Consider the following 18,423-nt stretch of genomic DNA (forward strand, 5'->3'; position numbering starts at 1 on the left):
ATGATGCCCTCATCTGCTACTTGTCGTATTGTTATTCCCCCTTATCTGCATTAGTCTGTACCCTGTATCTCTTTTTGGCCCTCAGAAATATACCGAAACTACTTTGCATTTAAATGCCATTCTTAATAATTTAAAAAGTTTGTTTTGTTTCATGATTTGATCCAACCAGGTTCTCTTCAAAATCAAAATACATTATTATTTTTTTTACTTTTCATTTCGAAAATACATGTCTTATTAAATACAATTACAACCAAATAATCAATATGATGCTAATCCAACACGACTAAGCCAATGCTATTGTGGCTCCCCCCCCCTAGAAATTCGGCCCCGGCCTAGATCGCCGCTTTTCATTATTCGGCGAGAAAGAAGTCGGCCCCTGGAGGGGAATTTTGGTTCTAAAACAAACGCAAATCTCTATAGGATAATTTGACCAATACTAAAAAAAATATAAAAAAAGAAAAGAAAATAAAATAATTAATTTGTTATGTATTTCTCAAATCACAGAAAAAAAGAAAAATAGAATTGGCAAAGGCTAGAATGGGCTTTGTAGAAAGATAAGACACAAGATACCTAGAGATTTCGCCCTTCATATTTATTGCAGTGAAGATGAGGACTTTAAATGCATCTTGATTGCTGGGGTTTCCTTATAGCAGCGCAGCCTTATAGTTAAATTACCCTCTCCGGACTAAACGGAGAGAGAACTTTCGAGGATTAGGCGGCAGTCGATACAATTCAGATACGGAATTGAGGTATACGGGCTATAGGGTCGTGGGCAGGATTTATTAATGGTGGAGTAGCTAAGGCACAGCGGGGCGCTATGAGGCATTTTGGAGGGAAATTGGATATAGTTGAATTGTTGGGAATACTTCTTGGACGAAGTAAATAGGGCCTATTGATATAAGTTTGAGTTATTATAAAATATGAAATGTATGTTCAAACCACACTATACACACACACTTAAAATTAATTTTGCGTTGTTATTATTGTTATAAGACCAAGATACAAACAAATTTCGCTTACGTTTCAAACTTTAGGAGGGGAAAAATACAAAAAAAAAAAAGTCTAATTTCTTGGTTTCTCATACAAATTCGACACATAAGATGGGGCGTATTGTTTTAAAACTTTTGTGGAAAAGAATACCAAAGCCATAACTACTTGAGAGGGGAGACATAACGCAAGCAACTATGGTGACAATGACAATGTAAATACTCACCGAACGATGCAAAACAAACCCATAACACCAAATAGAAATTACAGCCATGCAGTATCCATCATAGCTCGGTGCCATCTACGTATCAACTCCTCGCTACTTGATAGTATATCTTGCGAGGTTGTGCACATTCCAGTCTTGAGGGAAGCATTTTTCCAAACTAGCATTCTTTCATGATTGAAGGTTTTAAGCTGACGCAAAGCGGCCGGCCAGAATAAAGGACCCCCTCCTCTACCTGGAATAGGCGGATTACTAGTCACGAGGAGGTAGGATCGAGGGTAGAGAGGGAGAGAGAGCTTATTACGCTCTGGGGCCTTTTCTAGTGGTTTCGATGTCGTCAGACTACACCCCAATGGGCGAGAAGGTTCGAGGCTTCACTCTTCGATGTACCCAACAACTGACAGAGTGAAGGAACTCCGAGTTAATCCTTTTGTCGAGTGGTATGCAGGACACTAGATTGCTTCCGGTGAACGATATGCGGTTGCTTCGTCCATAAGGAATCTTGGATAGACCCGTGGGGAGGGCGGTTATCAAGCTCTTACTTCATTAGGATTGAATGTGTGAGATGTTCCTAATATTGTACGGGGAATCAAATCTGAGTTGGACCTCCTCACTTCCCACCACCTTAGTTCTGACAGAGGGCTGTGAGTACCTAACTCGCAATATACCCTATTTGATTCTATATCTCAATGGATTTAATGTCCATAAGGATGCGTATTGCTCTGGCCCATAACCGCTAATCTGTGGCTGCCATTTGGGGGGGGGGGCGGGACGGGGTGGAACGGCCAAACCACATGGTTAGAGGCCCCGCCGGTCATAACCGTTTACCTGTTAGTGACAACTCTACTATGTGCGGCGATATACTGTCGGTTAGAGGACACGTTACCACATCCTTACTAGCAAGAGATTGTGCGTTGTGAGATGGATCCTAGTGAATTTTCGACTAGGCATTTGGCTATTTTGCTGTAAGTTTAGAGTAAATTTCAATTGTGTCCGCCTTCAGCAAATTGTGGCGGAGGGCGGATGGATTTTTGCCGTTTAAAGCTGGCGTTGATGGATTATTTCAATTTTTAAATATTTTAGTGAGATTTGAGATTTTGGGGATTGTTGCGTTTTTTTTTTTGCGATAATTTGGAATGGCATTTGAACAAATTTAATTTGGAAGAATCCCCTCTGGTTGAGAATTATTGAATCAACTAGTAGCTGGCCATGTATGGTGTTGGGCTAAGTTTCCGGGCCGTCATATTTTCACTTTTAATGGATTTGTAGCCTTGTATCTTATTCGTAGAAAATCTTATACGAGTGCTGTCGACAGAGGATCGGTAGTTTGTGTAGGCTTTTTGTGCCTTGTAAGTGAATTCTTTGTATTAAAAGGCTTTGGAGGGTACGCCTGATATGAATTTAATTAACAACAATATACTGGTCCTCTCTCACACGTAGATTTGGTTTGGAAAGTTCGGGTGGTTCACTTATCGAGATACTAAACTCTCTTTGTCCGATCTCTCATTTCCTTTTATTTCTTGATTTCGCTGGATTTGGATTAGATAAGGATCGGGTAATCGACCACACACATTAGAAATATTTGACTTGTTCAGCCTTCTGCTCGCATCTATTAGATGACCTGCCCAGGGGAATCATTCTGGCATCCGACCCTATCCACATTGTTAAATTATAGCAAAATGCTTTGATTAACAACCTTGATAGTTAAGGTATCCAAGGAGGATTATCTCTCACAATTCATAACGGGTTTTAAAGAGTTACCATATAATATTGAGGTCTATTCCTATGCATGTTGGAAAAAGAGAAATATATTTTAATAATAACTGACAGACGATCACCATATGCAATCATCATATGAAAATATCATGACATCCAAAACAACCACAATAACCAAGTTCACTGTACGCTTCACTGAGCTCAAAAATTGACGTAACGGAGTTTAGGATTGCGATTATGGTATATTACCCACAAACCTTTTTAGATTTCAAGCAACTAAATTGTCGCTACAAGATATACCAATTCAATTCGATCATTCGATTTACTCCCTCGTCGCAGACAGGAAAAAGCCTGGAATGCTAGCATTCACTCTCAACATCTTCACCACCAGAGTCCTATTAGGCTATTCTTGGAATTAGACGCCTTATGGGATTGCTCACTCAGCTCAGCAGTCATCGGCTAGGGAAGTCACTGACCTCAATCGATCTCCGGCTCCAGATCTTTTACGGCTGCTACTTTGTCGGTATCCGGTGGTCGTAGAGCTTCTGGATAGAATTTGCTTCGCTGCTTCATACGGATGATACGTACGCCTTCACTTACTGAACCTCCTGATAGAAACCATCCTTCTAGCACTCGGCGCCATCCCAAAGCTTATTTTTCGCTTTGATTCTTTCTGTCATAGATAGCACGGATTGATTACGGAAGCCTTCTTGAAACTGGGTGCATTTCTAGTCTTCAATTGACAATTAATCTCATATTACATGCATAAGAGATTTCTCCTTTTGGCCTAATTCATTACTCTTTCGCTAGCAGAATGCTGCTCATTGCAAATCATTGCTTTCTGGTTCGGTCTAGTGTTTTGGATTATAGGATATATTCACGATAACTTCTTTCTCGCAACAAGTCCTCTATTGAATCATTAATTTGCGTCCGTGACTCCTTGCCTTATTAGTTGTGGAGTCTCTTCTCAAGGAAAATTGCCTACTACACATCCCTCTCGTTACATTTTGGTGGTGTGGTCTTTTGATTGCTAGTGGAAGCGACTCTATAGTTCTGCTCGCCTCACTCTCACTTCGAATATTCATATTTTAGTATGTTTATGTGCAAGTAATTCTCCATTCTAAAATTCCTTCTTTCTTCGTGATTGCGATCTGCTTCCTCGTAACCTCATCTAGTGATGGCACTTATAGAAGTCATTTGCTTGTGTGCTTGACTACGTTCGTGTAACCCATTTACTCAGTTGTCAGATTTCTCACGTGATCCTGGTTTGACATCTCCAAAACGACTAGGTACTCCAAAATGCTTTTGTTTGCCTTTTTGAGCTGTGCTCGCCCGGATGGCAGTCATATTAGTGTGTCATGTATCTTGAGGGTTTTCTAAGTGTCGAATAAGATCCTCCTCCTGTCCTTGACGCGACAACTTACTCCTTCACTATTAGGTTACCTGTTCTATATGTGTTTCTGATGTCTTCTCTTATCTATGCCCCCTTATAGGGATGAGGGCCCTATTTAACCCAGCCTGTGTTGCTAAGCCATTCAAAGAGGCATCAGATGTGTTGGAGCTTCTCTTTCAGACTCTACCCATGACTTTACAGAAAAGTTCAGTGAGCATTTCGATTTTGTGTTAAAGGTTCCTCTATTATTATCATCTTCTCAAGATATTTTGTTATTATGAGGCACATTCGGGTCGCTCTCGTCATTCGTTATAATTTGCATCTGCAATGCTTAGACTTGCTGTGGTAGCGGCTTTGAAATATGGTTGAATTCATTAGCAATCATTTGAATTTGGCTCTGGGCTCAAGTTGAGTAGCAAGTTCAAGTTTTTGCGTTGTAGTCTTGTCGTCCAAAGCTTATTGCATGTAAGTCTTAGAGTGTAGTTCGATTCAAACTTGAGTTCAATAGTCCAGTATGCTCAAATCATACTCTTCTTGGTTAGGTGTTGATCAAAGTCTTTACTTGAGTTCTTAATCCTACTACAAGTTCATAAATGTTGAATAAGTCTTTATTCACAAGCCTTGATATGTCAATTATCACAAGCTACACTCGAATTTTCCACATCAAGTTCAAGTTTAAACTTATTTCACGTTAGCATTTAAATTGTTTGTTAATCATTTGCCTTTATGTCCAATACAAGTTCTGGCTGTGTAGTCTCAAATCAAAGTACCCTGTGGTCTTTCATTGTTCAAGTCTCGGATTCAATATGAGTTCAATCAAGTTCTCTAGTTTTCAGTCCAAGTTATATTCCTGTTCAAGTTCACATTTTGATCCGCAAGTTTGAACCAGTTCTCATTCCTTACAACATTACTTGATTTAGCTTTGATATTGTGTTATAGATTAATGCAAATTACTAGCTTCACTCTGATTGAGTTCGAGCATAGTTCCCAAAGTCCACTTGGTTGTTCAAAATGTGTCCAAACCTATTTTCTTCAGTGTTCAAAAAAAGAGTGATTTAGATCGTTATTCTCTTCTGTATAAGAATAGTGCAACATTTTGTCATTTTTCCTCACCCGATGATTTCGGCTTGCCCTTTCGGGTCTCCCCGTTTAGGGAAAACGTACTTCAGGAATTATAATTACTGCCAAGGACCTGTGTTCCCACCACCTATAGACCTCAAGCGTGACCCTATTTGGGTATGGCGTGTGGACACTCTTATAAGTAAGATCGTACAGTCGGAGCATCAGCCAGGTTGAACTTGGTTTGTCTGCTATATTTTTCGATCCATCCACCAGCTCGCACGCTAGAAAGCTGTGTGCGCTGTAAAGTGGAGGTTTATAATTTGTTTTGTTAAAAAAAGTATTTTTTATTTTTTTGAAAAGTGTCCATCTCTTGCATTTATATCAATTCAAGACGCTCTCGTCTCTCGCCCGCCAAATTGCGCCGCGATCACATGGATAGAGGCTTCTGTGAGGGGGCTCTGGTATCCCTCGCATTCGTGCTGATGCAAAGTTCCAGGTGAGCCGACATGCGCACCTGGTATGGGTGATCCCTTTTAGGACACATCCAGCAGAACTATATAAAACCGCCAGTATTTGCATAGGCTCGCGGACTTTGTTTCGTAAATCACAGAGTACGATCAGAATCTTCGAAGAATGGAATTAGGTGTATTAACCCTTTATCGTCGCAAGCGTCGGGACGCGCCCACTCCCTCCCCACCTACGCTAAGAAAAGTGCTGTCATAGGGTGCGTATTCTTGTCTCGACGAATGCGTTGAAACGAGTTCTCGGAGTAGTATGTGAGCGGTTAGAATTTTCTATACCTTGCTCTCAATTATTGGCATTGTTTTCATCGCCTGTGCCGCGGTCTCGCACCAATTCTCTGAGCTTATCGTTATGTGGCTTGAATCGTCTCTAGTAAGATCCGTGCTCATTCCTGGGGGGCACAAGGAACCTATCTCTCTCTCTCTCTCTCTCTCTCTCTCTCTCTCTGGCAGAATGAACAAAAGGGATCGGTCAAGGGATCTTGCGGCAGAGAGGGGAGCACGATTCAGTGAAGATGGAGTTCGGTTGGGATCGTGGGTGTCGGTGTCGGGCAGAGGAGAGGGTTGGAGGTCGGTAGAGTAGAGTTCGAACGGGGGAAGAGCTTCGTTTGGTGCGATATTTAACGATGCGTTTGGGCTCTCGATCGAGGCGAGTCGCAAGTTTCAAGCAGAAATCCCGGGACGAGATGCGAGTCCAGCGGCTTCAACGGGATTTCGGGCGGGATTCGCGAACTTGGATGGCTTCTCGATAGATACGAGGATTCCAACCGGGATTTCAGCAGAAATTTTGGATCCGACAGTCTTGAGGTATGATTTATAGGATTTTCATCTTTGTTCTTTTGGGCTTTATACAAAGGTCAACACTATCACATCAAGATCCATCTTAAGCTCATCAGCCTTATGAAAAGCTTTCGATCCTCTAACAAACCTGTGCCATCAGCTTTTGCCATGCATTCAAAACTCTCCACTTCCATTGCTGCTCTCCACTATCAGTGTGTTATACTTTGTGTTCCTAATTCATTGTTTTTCTTTGAAATTCAAAGAAGCATATACGTCCTATTGACTTTGGAAATTGTTCTCATCAGTGTCAAATGTAGCGAATGAAATTCTAATGGGCCATTAATTTCAAAGTTTTAATTTTTTTAGGGTAGGAAAAATAGTTCTATCATTGCTTGCTAGTAATGAACCTAGATGATTTTGCACTTCAAACTTTCACCAACATATTTTCATCGGTTCACTAAAAGTAAATTAGGTGTGATAGTCTTGCAATTATTTACAAAATTTTCTCGCTATATATAGTGCATTTGAGAAAATAAATGATTTTTTCGTCAACATGGAGTGATCGAAAATGTTTATTTCAATTTCTCTACTGCTCATTTTTAAGAAATAAGTTATTGTTGCAAAACAATTAACTAAATTAATTGTAGGCATCTCTTGTTGTTGCATGAACTATTGCCAGTTAAATTAAACTGGGCATGATGCTCTTGAAATTTGTAGGAGAGTTTTCTCGTTATATTATGCATTTGATAAAATAAATGATTTGTTTTATCAACTAAAGGGATGGATCTTATGTGAACTTGGATCCCATGGCATGTTTAACTCACTAAAGGGATGGATCTTTCGAGGTCGGTTTCCACTTCCTAGTGATCTTGAGTTTTGAGCTCATCACAGTGTGGCATCTTAGGATTTTTTCGGTCTCTTTTCAGCCATATACATTACAACTATAGCATGTTTGACAATAACAACTTTTTCCTCCTTGGCCTCGTTGAAGGGTAGTTCTCCCTTATCTTTTGACAAAACTTTGCTTCTGAAAACAAGTCTAATGTTTGGTTTCATTTCAAGGCAATCTTTGTTTAAATCTTATTCTTAAGTTGCTTGACATCAAACTGACATGGCCATAGCTCTAACATTAGTGCTGACAAGAATATGATCCATAGTCAAATTTGTATCTCTTAATTTTGAAATGCATTTGCTGGTGACTTAGCCTAGCCAAAATCCTTCTGAACATCATCTCTCTCAAGCCAAAAATCATTATACTTCAGACTTAATCCTTCGTCTTCAATTTTATTATCCATATGCAAATTGATGGGTACTCTATGACCTAAGTGTGGCAGCAAAGTTGGAAGCATAACAGGCTTGTAAAGAGATTCTTGCCATCAAGTTGCAGTTGAAAGGTTGAGTACTGGTTTTAAAAAGCTGATCGAACTGTAACCTGGAATCCTAAATGGTTAAAACAAGTGAAAAAACTGGCCTGCAGATTATGATGATGAAGATTCACAACCCCACAACTCAAAAAATTTGTCATTTTTATTTTTCGTTTTTTCAAATTGAGGTTGTGTCACCAAGGTTTATTGTATTGCTTGATAAAGTTAAGGGACCACTTTAATATTGTTGCTGTTATGCTCTTTTACTACAGAGTTTCTATGATAGTTTATGGATTTTTTTATCATCTAAGTGCATGAGTCAAAACTTTCACCTTAGGCCTTGTAAATATTGGATTGGATTTTTTTTTTCAAAGCAACCAATGTTCGCCAATTCAAGAAGATCATTTATTTTTCAACGAGAAAATCAGCGCAGGGTACTTGTTCTTAACTTTAATCAGAGACTTTTATTTTCTTTTGCTACCATTCTCTCAATGCTAAGTTAGCTGCATTGGGCAGCATGAGTTGATAGACTCTGGCTTTTCTTCGAAGTCAATGATCATTTTGTTGTCATTGTTGATGTAAAATATAATTATTTAATAACTGCATTTGCTATGGCTGAACCTCTTGTAAGACAACAATCAATTTGGATCTTGTTTTTATGCGATCGTGTTAGGTCTAAATTCTTGTATGTTATCTGCAATAACTTTGCAAAGTATTTTTCAATTTTATATTATCCTTATTAGAACATTTTCTATGTTCCTAACCAGCTTTATCTTTTAGTTTACTGTTGTCAAATTTGATTATCTTATTCTTATGATGTGATTCACTTGTTGTGTTTCTTGAAAGCTTGGCAGCTTTATTTTTAAAATGGAGATGCATTTATTAAATGATGAGGTGGCTAATTTTTTTTGTTTTATGTGGCTTATCGTAGTACTATAGTTAGTATATGTTGTATTGATTTACTAATTGATTTGTCTGCGGATCTCCTTTAAAGTGGTTGGATGGAGGTAAACTCTAGAGCTTCACTTTCCATCATGCGAAGGATGGAATCCCATTGTATTTGAGTTTGATTTATATACTTGCTTGTTGTGATATCAAAATTAATTGCTCTTTTATGTCAACCAAAATGAATTTTATGATCCATAATCAAATTTGTATCTCTTAATTTTCTATGCATTTGCTGATAGCTTAACCTAGCCAAAATCCTTCTCAAAATCATGAATTTTAAGCAAAAAATCATTAAACTTCTAACTTAATCTTGTCGTCTATAGTTTTACTGTCCATATGCACTTTTTTTATTTTGACCTGGATTCAAATTTGCATTGAATTGCTGAGGTTACTCTATTATAACTTAGAGGGGCAGCAAGGTTGGGACCGTAACAAGTTTGTTAAGAGATGCATACTAATTGCTATCTAAATTTTGTTGAAAGGTTGAATAGTGGTTTTGAAATGCTGACCGGCTCTAACCTGGAATCCAAAATGGTTAAAACAAGCGAGAAAACCGTCCTTTAGTTAATTAGGATAAAACAATTTGAACTATTATATCCCCAATTCAATTCACTATAGAAAAAATCACGTGATACCAGTTGAGTTATTGCCGTTTTTTTTTTTTTTTTTGGCAGTTTTGATCTGCCGGTATCCTCTGGACCCGTCATATTTTTCATCAGATTCCCTGCCGATTTTAAGTAAATATTTCTTGTGAAAATTTCCGCCTAAAAATCCGTCGGAAAAGGTCATATTTTTAGCCCCAACTCATGCCTTTTTCTTATTTTCATGCATTTCCGCCTAGAGTAGAAGCCAACGAAGGCTTCACCCCCAACCGTTGATCAAAGGCTTTTTTGTCTTGTTTCTCTCTGTTTCTTCCCGATTTTGAGGTAAAACTCGTCCTCTTTTCTCCTTTTCTTTTTAAACAAATTTTAGTGAGTTTCTTTTTCACTCAATATTATATAAATTCATAGATAAAGTTTTAGGTTTTAGTGTTTCATGTATAAATAACTTTATATTTATTTATTTTGATACACTATCAAATTTTTTAGGGTTAGGTTTAAGGTTTGTTTTTCGATGCTCATGATTTTGTGCCTTTTATGGCATCTAGTTTGTTCGTAAGTTTGTTGAAATCATATTTTAAGTAAACATTTCTTGTGAAAATTTCCGCCTAAAAATCCGTTGGAAAAGGCCATAATTTTAGCCCCAACTCATGCCTTTTTCTTATTTTCATGCATTTCTGCCTAGAGTAGAAGCCAACGGAGGCTTCACCCCCAACCGCTGATCCAAGGCATTTTTGGCTTGTTTCTCTCCGTTTCTTCCAGATTTTGAGGTAAAACTCGTCCTCTTTTCTCCTTTTCTTTTTAAACCAATTTTAGAGAGTTTCTTTTTCACTCAATATTATATAAATTCATAGATAAAGTTTTAGAGTTTAGTGTTTCATGTATAAAGAACTTTATATTTATTTATTTTGATACACTATCAAATTTTTTAGGGTTAGGTTTAAGGTTTGTTTTACGATGCTCATGATTTTGTGCCTTTAAGGCATCTAGTTTGTCCGTAAGTTTGTTGAAATCATTATTTAAATAGTGAGAGAGTAAGAGAGTGAGCATTCGAGAGAGACAAAGAAAGATTGTGTGATCATGTGAAATAGAGATAAAGAAAGATAGAGTGAGAAAGATTGCAATAGAATGGGAAGAGAAAGACCCAAAGAATGAGGAGATCAGAGAGTTCAAGAAAAAGTAAGAGTGAGATAAAGAGTGTGATAGAGAAACAAAATGAGAGAGAGAGAGAGAGAGAGAGAGAGAGAGAGAGAGAGAGAGAGAGAGAGAGTAATAAGGAGGGATATAAGTTGAGATAGTGCAATAGAGGGGGAGATAAAAGAGGCTGATAGCTTACGGTATATTGTCGGGTTGGAGTACAGTAAGAAAGTTAGCTTGCCATTATTATATGCAGAATGCCAAAGCTTTCATTCTAAAATATGGAGGAAAAAAATTATATGATTTGACTGTCACCGTATGTTCTTTCTTTTTTATCATCCTTTTAGAAGAAACAAGAATGCATTCGTCAGAAACAGAGTTGAGAGGTCACCTTCTCCACCTAGATTAAGTGGTTTTTTCATACTATATGTGGAGCTGAAAGAAAAAGGATCAGCAACCTGAGTATGAATCAAAGGGTAATGAGGAGACGAAAGATGATGAGACAATTTAATGTTTAAGTTATTGTATTTGTTTGGTGGAGAACATATTGTTGTGTTTTTTAGAACTTATTATTCTAGTTGTTTGGAATATTTATCTTAACAATTTAAATGTTTTGAGATTGTTTATGTTAAACGATTACATTTTATTGTTGTTAAACTTATATATTGAACTTCTTTAATGCAATTTTATATATATATATATATATTTTATGGAGTTTTCTTGAGGGCTTCCTAGTTGCGTTTAGATCAAGTGGGAGAGACGATTTATCTCTCTAATAATAGATTATTATATCTTTCTTTGGTGTTGAAGTACCAATTAAAAAATAAGCTATCATTTCTCAATCTCTACTATTTTACTATATTTTCTTGCTGATTTCATCTTCAAGGTGCATCAAATTGGTATCAGAGCCGTGTCCATGAAAAAAAATTTCTACTTGCTAAAATCTACTACAAAATTCCCTCCCTTTGTTGTTTTTTGCTGATTGAAGACCCTTCATCGTTGTTTTTGTGGTTTGAGACCTAAATTTGTGAATGACAGTGAAGAAGATGGAGGCATTGGAAGGAGAGATTGAACAACTCAAGGCTGGGATGAAGGAATAATATTACTGAATGGAAGAAAAGTTTTCATCCATGAAAATCTGGATGGAAAGCCGATTCTAGATCATGGAAGGCATGATGATAAAATTAATTAAGATGCAGTCGAAGGCTCCACTAGCTAGTCCTAGGGTTGATCCGAAAGGATAAAGACTTTTGGAAAACAATGATGAAGTAGAGATGGTTTTTCCTCAAGAATCATTTCGAATGGCTTCCATGGGAGGTGCAACAAGGTATTTAGAGGGAGGTGCTGCAAGGAGAGGGGAAGCCGAAGCCTTTTGGAGACCACCTAGATAGGAGGGATGGTGGGCCGGAGAAGGAATCTATTGGGCTGAACCTTAGGGTCCAAATCTACCATGCAAAGAAGGGAGAGAATCACACCACCACTACACAAGAGGAATCAATAGTGGGAAAAAACATTGGGGTATGGGTGCGAGATCGAGGAATTTAAAGATGACGATCTTTGAAGGGGAGGAAGCTCAAGGTTGGGTATATAAGGTGGAACATTACTTTGCTATTAACGGGCTAACAGAAGGGGAAAAACTCATGGCGGCATGTCTATGTTTGGAAGGGAAAGCCCTACTCTTTCAAATATTTTCTCATTGGTTAACCTCGAAGGATGCTACAACATCACCATTTTTTTTTTAGTAAACACATCATTATTTTACTTGAAAGGATTCTTTATAGGTAATAACATGCGATGTCAAACCAAGTGTTCTTTCTTCTATGCTTCAAAATGAATGACTTAGTAAATTCCATGCAATGTAAAGAAGCTAACTTGCTAGAATTGTGCTCACTTCAAAGGAATAATTATTAGGTCAGGTGACCTGACCTAGCTTTACGTTCGGATGCCAATAATATGTCGTAACGCGTTCTTACTCTTTACCGCGCGGCCTGATGACCCGACTCGGACCGAAACCCTAGATTGCTATGTTTGCGTATTGCTCGGTATTGCTAGGTATTGCTTGGCAATAATGAGAAATACCGTTCTGTCAAGGCCAATACCGAGCAATACCGAGCAATACCTAGAAAAACTTGGTATTGCTCGGTATTGTCTTGACATAATGGTATTTCTCATTATTGCCGAGCAAAATTGACCAATACCTAGCAATACCGAGCAATACCAAGCAATAACGAGCAATACCGGGCCCGTTTCGGGTCGGATTGTCGGGCCGCGCGGTAAAAAGTAAGAAATGTGGCACTATTTCACTGGCGTCCGAACGTAGAGCTACGTCAGGTGTCCGGACCAAATAAAAGTTCACTTAAAAGAATGCCGTATGCAGGAAAGTCACTAATTATCCAAGATAATGTTGCCCTCATTATGAAGTTTTATTTGATGGATATATCATATCTACTAACTCCTTTCTATAATAAATTTAAATTGTTGATTAAAGGTTTAAAGAATACATTGATCTTTACTTTTGAATTATGTGGTCATAGAATGATTAGCATCATAAACATGAACAATATAGTCATATAAAACTCTGGGGGAACATTTTAAGGGATTAGTATCATAGGCTAGCATGAGTAAGGTAAAACAGAATGGCTAAATAGAGTAAAACCAGCTGTGTATGAACCTAATCGTATATTTCTTAATTCTATACTGAAGGTAAGTTTTATATGGTCAAAGTGTTTCCAGGCCTCTACTTCTGACAGATAGGTCAAGACAACAATTAGTGAGATATGTTTGTTATGTAATCTCATTTGTACAACAATGCTCATAGATACATATAAATATTATAGTATATGAAATATAGGTATGTAAATAACCTACTAATTAGTACATCCTTCTTCTTTTTGTTTGTCCTAAATTATGATTTAAATCTTGATGTAGTGCAATGATGATATGTAATCTCTAATAAATCATCTTTGTAGTATAACATGTATCCATTAACATAACAATTTTTTTTTTGTATATATCAAACCAAGTTTGGAAATCAATTTTTTAGTATTATATAAATTTGTAGGAATTATATTATCTATCTAATTAGTCTCCTTAAGTAGGTGAAAGGATTGCTTAAGACATTCACGAGGTACATTATATTCTATCTTCATTTTAAACATCCTCACTTCAACAAATAACCCTGAGTAAGTAATACACCCCTTCCAAATTGGTTGTTGAGAAGCATGCAACAAATCATAAAAATTCTATGCCTCCTTATTTCATTACTTTTATGTATATTGTTCAAATTAGCTCTCAATTGCATCTTAAACTAAGTCCTCGAGCATTTGAATGTTTTGTTTCTCAACTATATTAGAACTTATTGACATACCATTTTGAGAGCTAAAATATGGTTCATTATCAGCATGAGAAGTCTAATATCAATATTCTGGCATGATTTCTTTATGATATAGATCAATAATACAACATCTAGTGTGAGGAGCACTTAATTTTTATGTTTAGAACGCGGACAACGAAACCTTCAATCTAAGATAAAGTAACATTGTTGATAGGCTATTTTAACAAAAAAATTTACACGATTAATGAACTCATCTATTAATATCTTTCATCCTCATGCCAAATGATTATACATCAAACATATTTGATTTATACTATCCATAATATGAAAAGTTTATCCTACATATAATATGAAGTTATTAAAAATTGTATTTGCACTAATTATTTGGAGAAACCACTAATTAGAGTAAGCTATTCTTATTGGATTTTTATTGATATTATTTTTTATGAATATATCGAAGAGTGTTTATAAATATTCAACCAATCATTGTTAATGATTCCTGATACAATATGATTGTATTTTATGGTTACTGTTTGCAATATTGCCGTGCCTTTCTTCATAGCAAATTAGGTGAGGATTCTTTCTTACACCTCATGCTTCCACCCTGACCTTCCATCTCTTACTACTTTGTGCATGGCTTTAGATAGTGTTGAAAAGGTTATCTATTTTAGTGAGAGTGCTTGATAATATGTGCGAGTGACATATATGGGGGAAAGATCATTAGGGTAAAGATCATTATCCCTTCCTATATATCCAAATTAATGCCTTAGGGAGAAAAGATCTAACACTAGATAAACACCTTAAATGTATATTCACCTAAAAAAACTTATAGATGATTAAGGCTAGGATGACTGGTCTCAGAGAGCAAGTTGGATGAATGAGGAATCACATTGGTGAGCAGAGTACATAAGAAGATGGAAAAAAGAGCACCAAATACCCCTGTTCATTTTGAAGGCCAATTATTTGGTTATGGATGTTACATCCTGTAGAAGTCTGATACGATGTAGACCTTAAAAAGAGTTCTTTTCAAAGCAGCGCTCACGAATTTCAAGAAAGATATCCCAGTGAATGAGAAAAGTGAGTTTACATCAGGACAATGAATTATCTCGTTGCAATTTGGTGATAACACTATGATTTACTTGTATCCAAAAATAAGAGATTCGTTAGTGCACTACAATCCCCCTATGAAGAACAACAAGTGGTGCATGATAGTCTACCTATATAAAGCGGCTAATAACTCTATTCAGAAGCTGCTAAAATACACCACCAGATCCACAATACTCATATTAGCAGATAGAAGACGTATACAAGTTCTCAAATGAAATGTTGTATGCATTAAAATGGAGAACAACAAGTGGTGCATGATAGTCTACCTATATAAAGTGGCTAATAACTCTATTCAGAAGCTGCTAAAATACAGCACCAGATCCACAATACTCATATTAGCAGATAGAAGGTGTATACAAGTTCTCAAATGAAATGTTGTATGCATTAAAATGGAGAACAACAAGTGGTGCATGATAGTCTACCTATATAAAGCGGCTAATAACTCTATTCAGAAGCTGCTAAAACACACCACCAGATCCACAATACTCATATTAGCAGATAGAAGGCGTATACAAGTTCTCAAATGAAATGTTGTATGCATTAAAATGCTAGTTACCTACACAACTAAAAAAATCTAAAAATGCCCCATATATGCACCATACTTTGTATACACATAGGAATACATAAGGGGTAAATGCAATTATAAACCTGCATGGGCCCCAACGAGCATGGTGTAGGAATACACATGACTTCTAGGGATGCTACGTAAGTTAATAAATTTGAATTGAAGCTCAAACATGATCCTTCTATGTAGATCAATAGGAGTCGATAGGGTTCGAACCATCAAACAAATATATGATTGTGGTGACCGGTATATTTATTTTAATACATTCATATTAGGCCTTCAGGACCTATAACAATGAGAATTCACTAATAAAGGGACAAATCCTATGACGAAACCCGATCCACTATCGATACTCGACAGAGTCGATAAGGTTCATCTACAAAATGCAAATATTTTCAAATAAAAATGACCCCAAACACCCCCTATGATGGCTGCGTTAAATTTGAAATCTCAATCGAAGGGCTCCACTACAATTACTCAAAATGCCTCCGAAGGCCCATTCAAAATCCAAAACTTTAAAAAATCATAAAATTACAAAAAATCCAAAATATTTAAAATCAAAATTCAAGCATTCAGGCGCTTAAAACAAAAATCCATTCAACATCTGCAACAGTTTGCTGGGGTGGATAAATTTAAATTTACTTCATCTCACATAGAGCTAATGCATAGTCACAAATATCATTAGGATCCATTCGTAAATAATTTCCTACCAGTAAGGATGTGGTACATGTCCTCTAATCGATAGTTTTGTCATCAAATAACACCGTAGGATAAACAGTTATGACTCGGGGCCCTCTGAACTGAGTGATTTTTTTGCCAAATGGCACCACGAAATGCCAGTTATGGCTAGAGCCAATACGTTCCTTAATGGAATCAAATCCTTGAGATATGAATCAACATGATATGATCGATAGGGCACAAAGCCCTCTTTTAGCTAAGGTGGATTCAAATTTGTCTCCTTATATAAACACTCACCCCAAGTCTGCACGATACCCTTGAACGAAGCAACCCATGGCTACCGACAAGGATCATTCTATCAGGTTGGATCGACTATCTCGTCTGACTAAGTAGACCAGGGACCACGATGGCTCGGGACGACGGAACCATGGGATCTTGATCGGGTCCATCATCCATCCCCCCACCATCCGCTTTAAGTGTAAGATGATGAATTTTCCATTTTAAATAGCAAATTTTTAACATTCCCATATCCAAACCCATGCTGCTACTATATGCCAGACAATACGTATTCCCTACGAATCTGGCTGACGACTAGCCCTAATTGAAAGTTCTCTCTCATTATCGAGAGGGGTAATTAATTATAGGGGCTTGCACTTGTAGGAAACCAGAACTCATATCATAAAGTCCTCGCAAAATGAGGGCAAAATCTCTAGGTAGCCTCTAATTTACAAACCCATCTGCCTTCTCAAAATTTACCCCGTAACTTAATCCGTTAAAACTCCCCCTCGAAAAAACAAAGCGGGCGGAGACTGGGGCCAAATTTTCGGAGCCCACATTTTTTTAGGCTTGATAATGATAAATGAGGAATCGTTCACTATTAGTGCCAACTTGTCAAAGCCAGACCAAATTTCCATCTAGTGGTTTGGACTAGTTAAATGCAAGATTCAAATTATTAGAAAAAGCTAAAGATGAACTTTCTGACTTTTTTAATACAAATAAAGCATTGTACTAGATTTCTAAACTCATTTTGCTTTAAATAAGACATTTAAATTTGGAGAATATTGGACTAAATCTGGTAAATTCCATAGCATGCATAATGAAGAAAGTTAGCTTTTAGATTTAGGGAATTGATTTTAATTGAATGGACCCAATCCAAAAAACAACACCATGCTACATAAGTAGATGTGACTATAATGTGTTATTCAAAACTAACATTTAATCAAAAAAGGTAACTGAGAATGAAATTTTAATTCATGAAAAATTTGACATACAATAAGCCAGCATTTGAATGTTGATCACATTCAATCAAGAGAAAAATGAGTAAAGTTAACAATAAATGAAAGTTAGCTTAAGCCTAAATTGAAAGAAAGTATACTATTGATATGAATATTTAGTAACATTAAAATATGGTGAAGAGGAATCATCTCCAGCGGAGTCACCAAAAGAATTTTGTGAAAATAAACTACCACTTGATTTTAAAATGTATATTTTTTTATAATAAAATCTGTATAGAGAATAATATATTTTCTGAAAATATAGAATCTATATTCTACCATGATTTAATTATTTTCATGATCATAGAGAATATAATATTTTCTCAAAAAGACCAAAATGATACTCAACTATTATATTGAAAATAAAAATAAATTTAAAAATTTGATGTGTTTACAAACTCGGAGACTTTTCCACTACTCTAACGAACTAAGTTTGGGTTTATTTTTTTATTAAGGTTTTAATTTTGCTATAAAGATAAGCCTCTATGGTTAATTACATTTCAAGAGAAGCTCTTTAGAAAACTCTCGATTAATTGGAAACTAAATTTTAACTAATATACGAAGATTTAGGAATTGGTTTAAATTTATGAATTTATCAACAAAGACGAGTTCGGAAGTGAACATTTATTTCTTGAATTCATAGGACAAAAGATGAGAGAACTTATCATTGAAGGATACCTAGAAGAACTCCAAAATTTATTATGATTAAGCTTTACTGTAGTAGGACAAGATTAA

The 18,423-nt window shown here is 36.6% G+C and overlaps 1 protein-coding gene across 6 annotated transcripts in view; it reads left to right on the forward strand.

The window, feature by feature from the left end:
- Positions 1–10,382, forward strand: part of LOC110102429 (pentatricopeptide repeat-containing protein At4g36680, mitochondrial) — a 42,371-nt gene extending 31,989 nt beyond the window's left edge. The window contains exon 3 of one of the 6 annotated variants that reach the window (XR_003700890.1): positions 8,009–8,040. Coding sequence is in view for 5 of the 6 variants with exons in the window: in XM_028695272.1 (XP_028551105.1) it covers positions 8,421–8,549 (129 nt within the window). In the remaining variant the exon portion in view is untranslated. The other 5 variants (XM_028695272.1, XM_028695274.1, XM_028695273.1 and 2 more) reach the window with 5 other exon arrangements.
- The last annotated feature ends 8,041 nt before the right edge of the window (positions 10,383–18,423 follow it).

The sequence above is a fragment of the Dendrobium catenatum genome, unplaced genomic scaffold (genome assembly GCF_001605985.2).
Source record: "Dendrobium catenatum unplaced genomic scaffold, ASM160598v2 fragScaff_scaffold_621, whole genome shotgun sequence".
NCBI lineage: Eukaryota > Viridiplantae > Streptophyta > Magnoliopsida > Asparagales > Orchidaceae > Dendrobium > Dendrobium catenatum.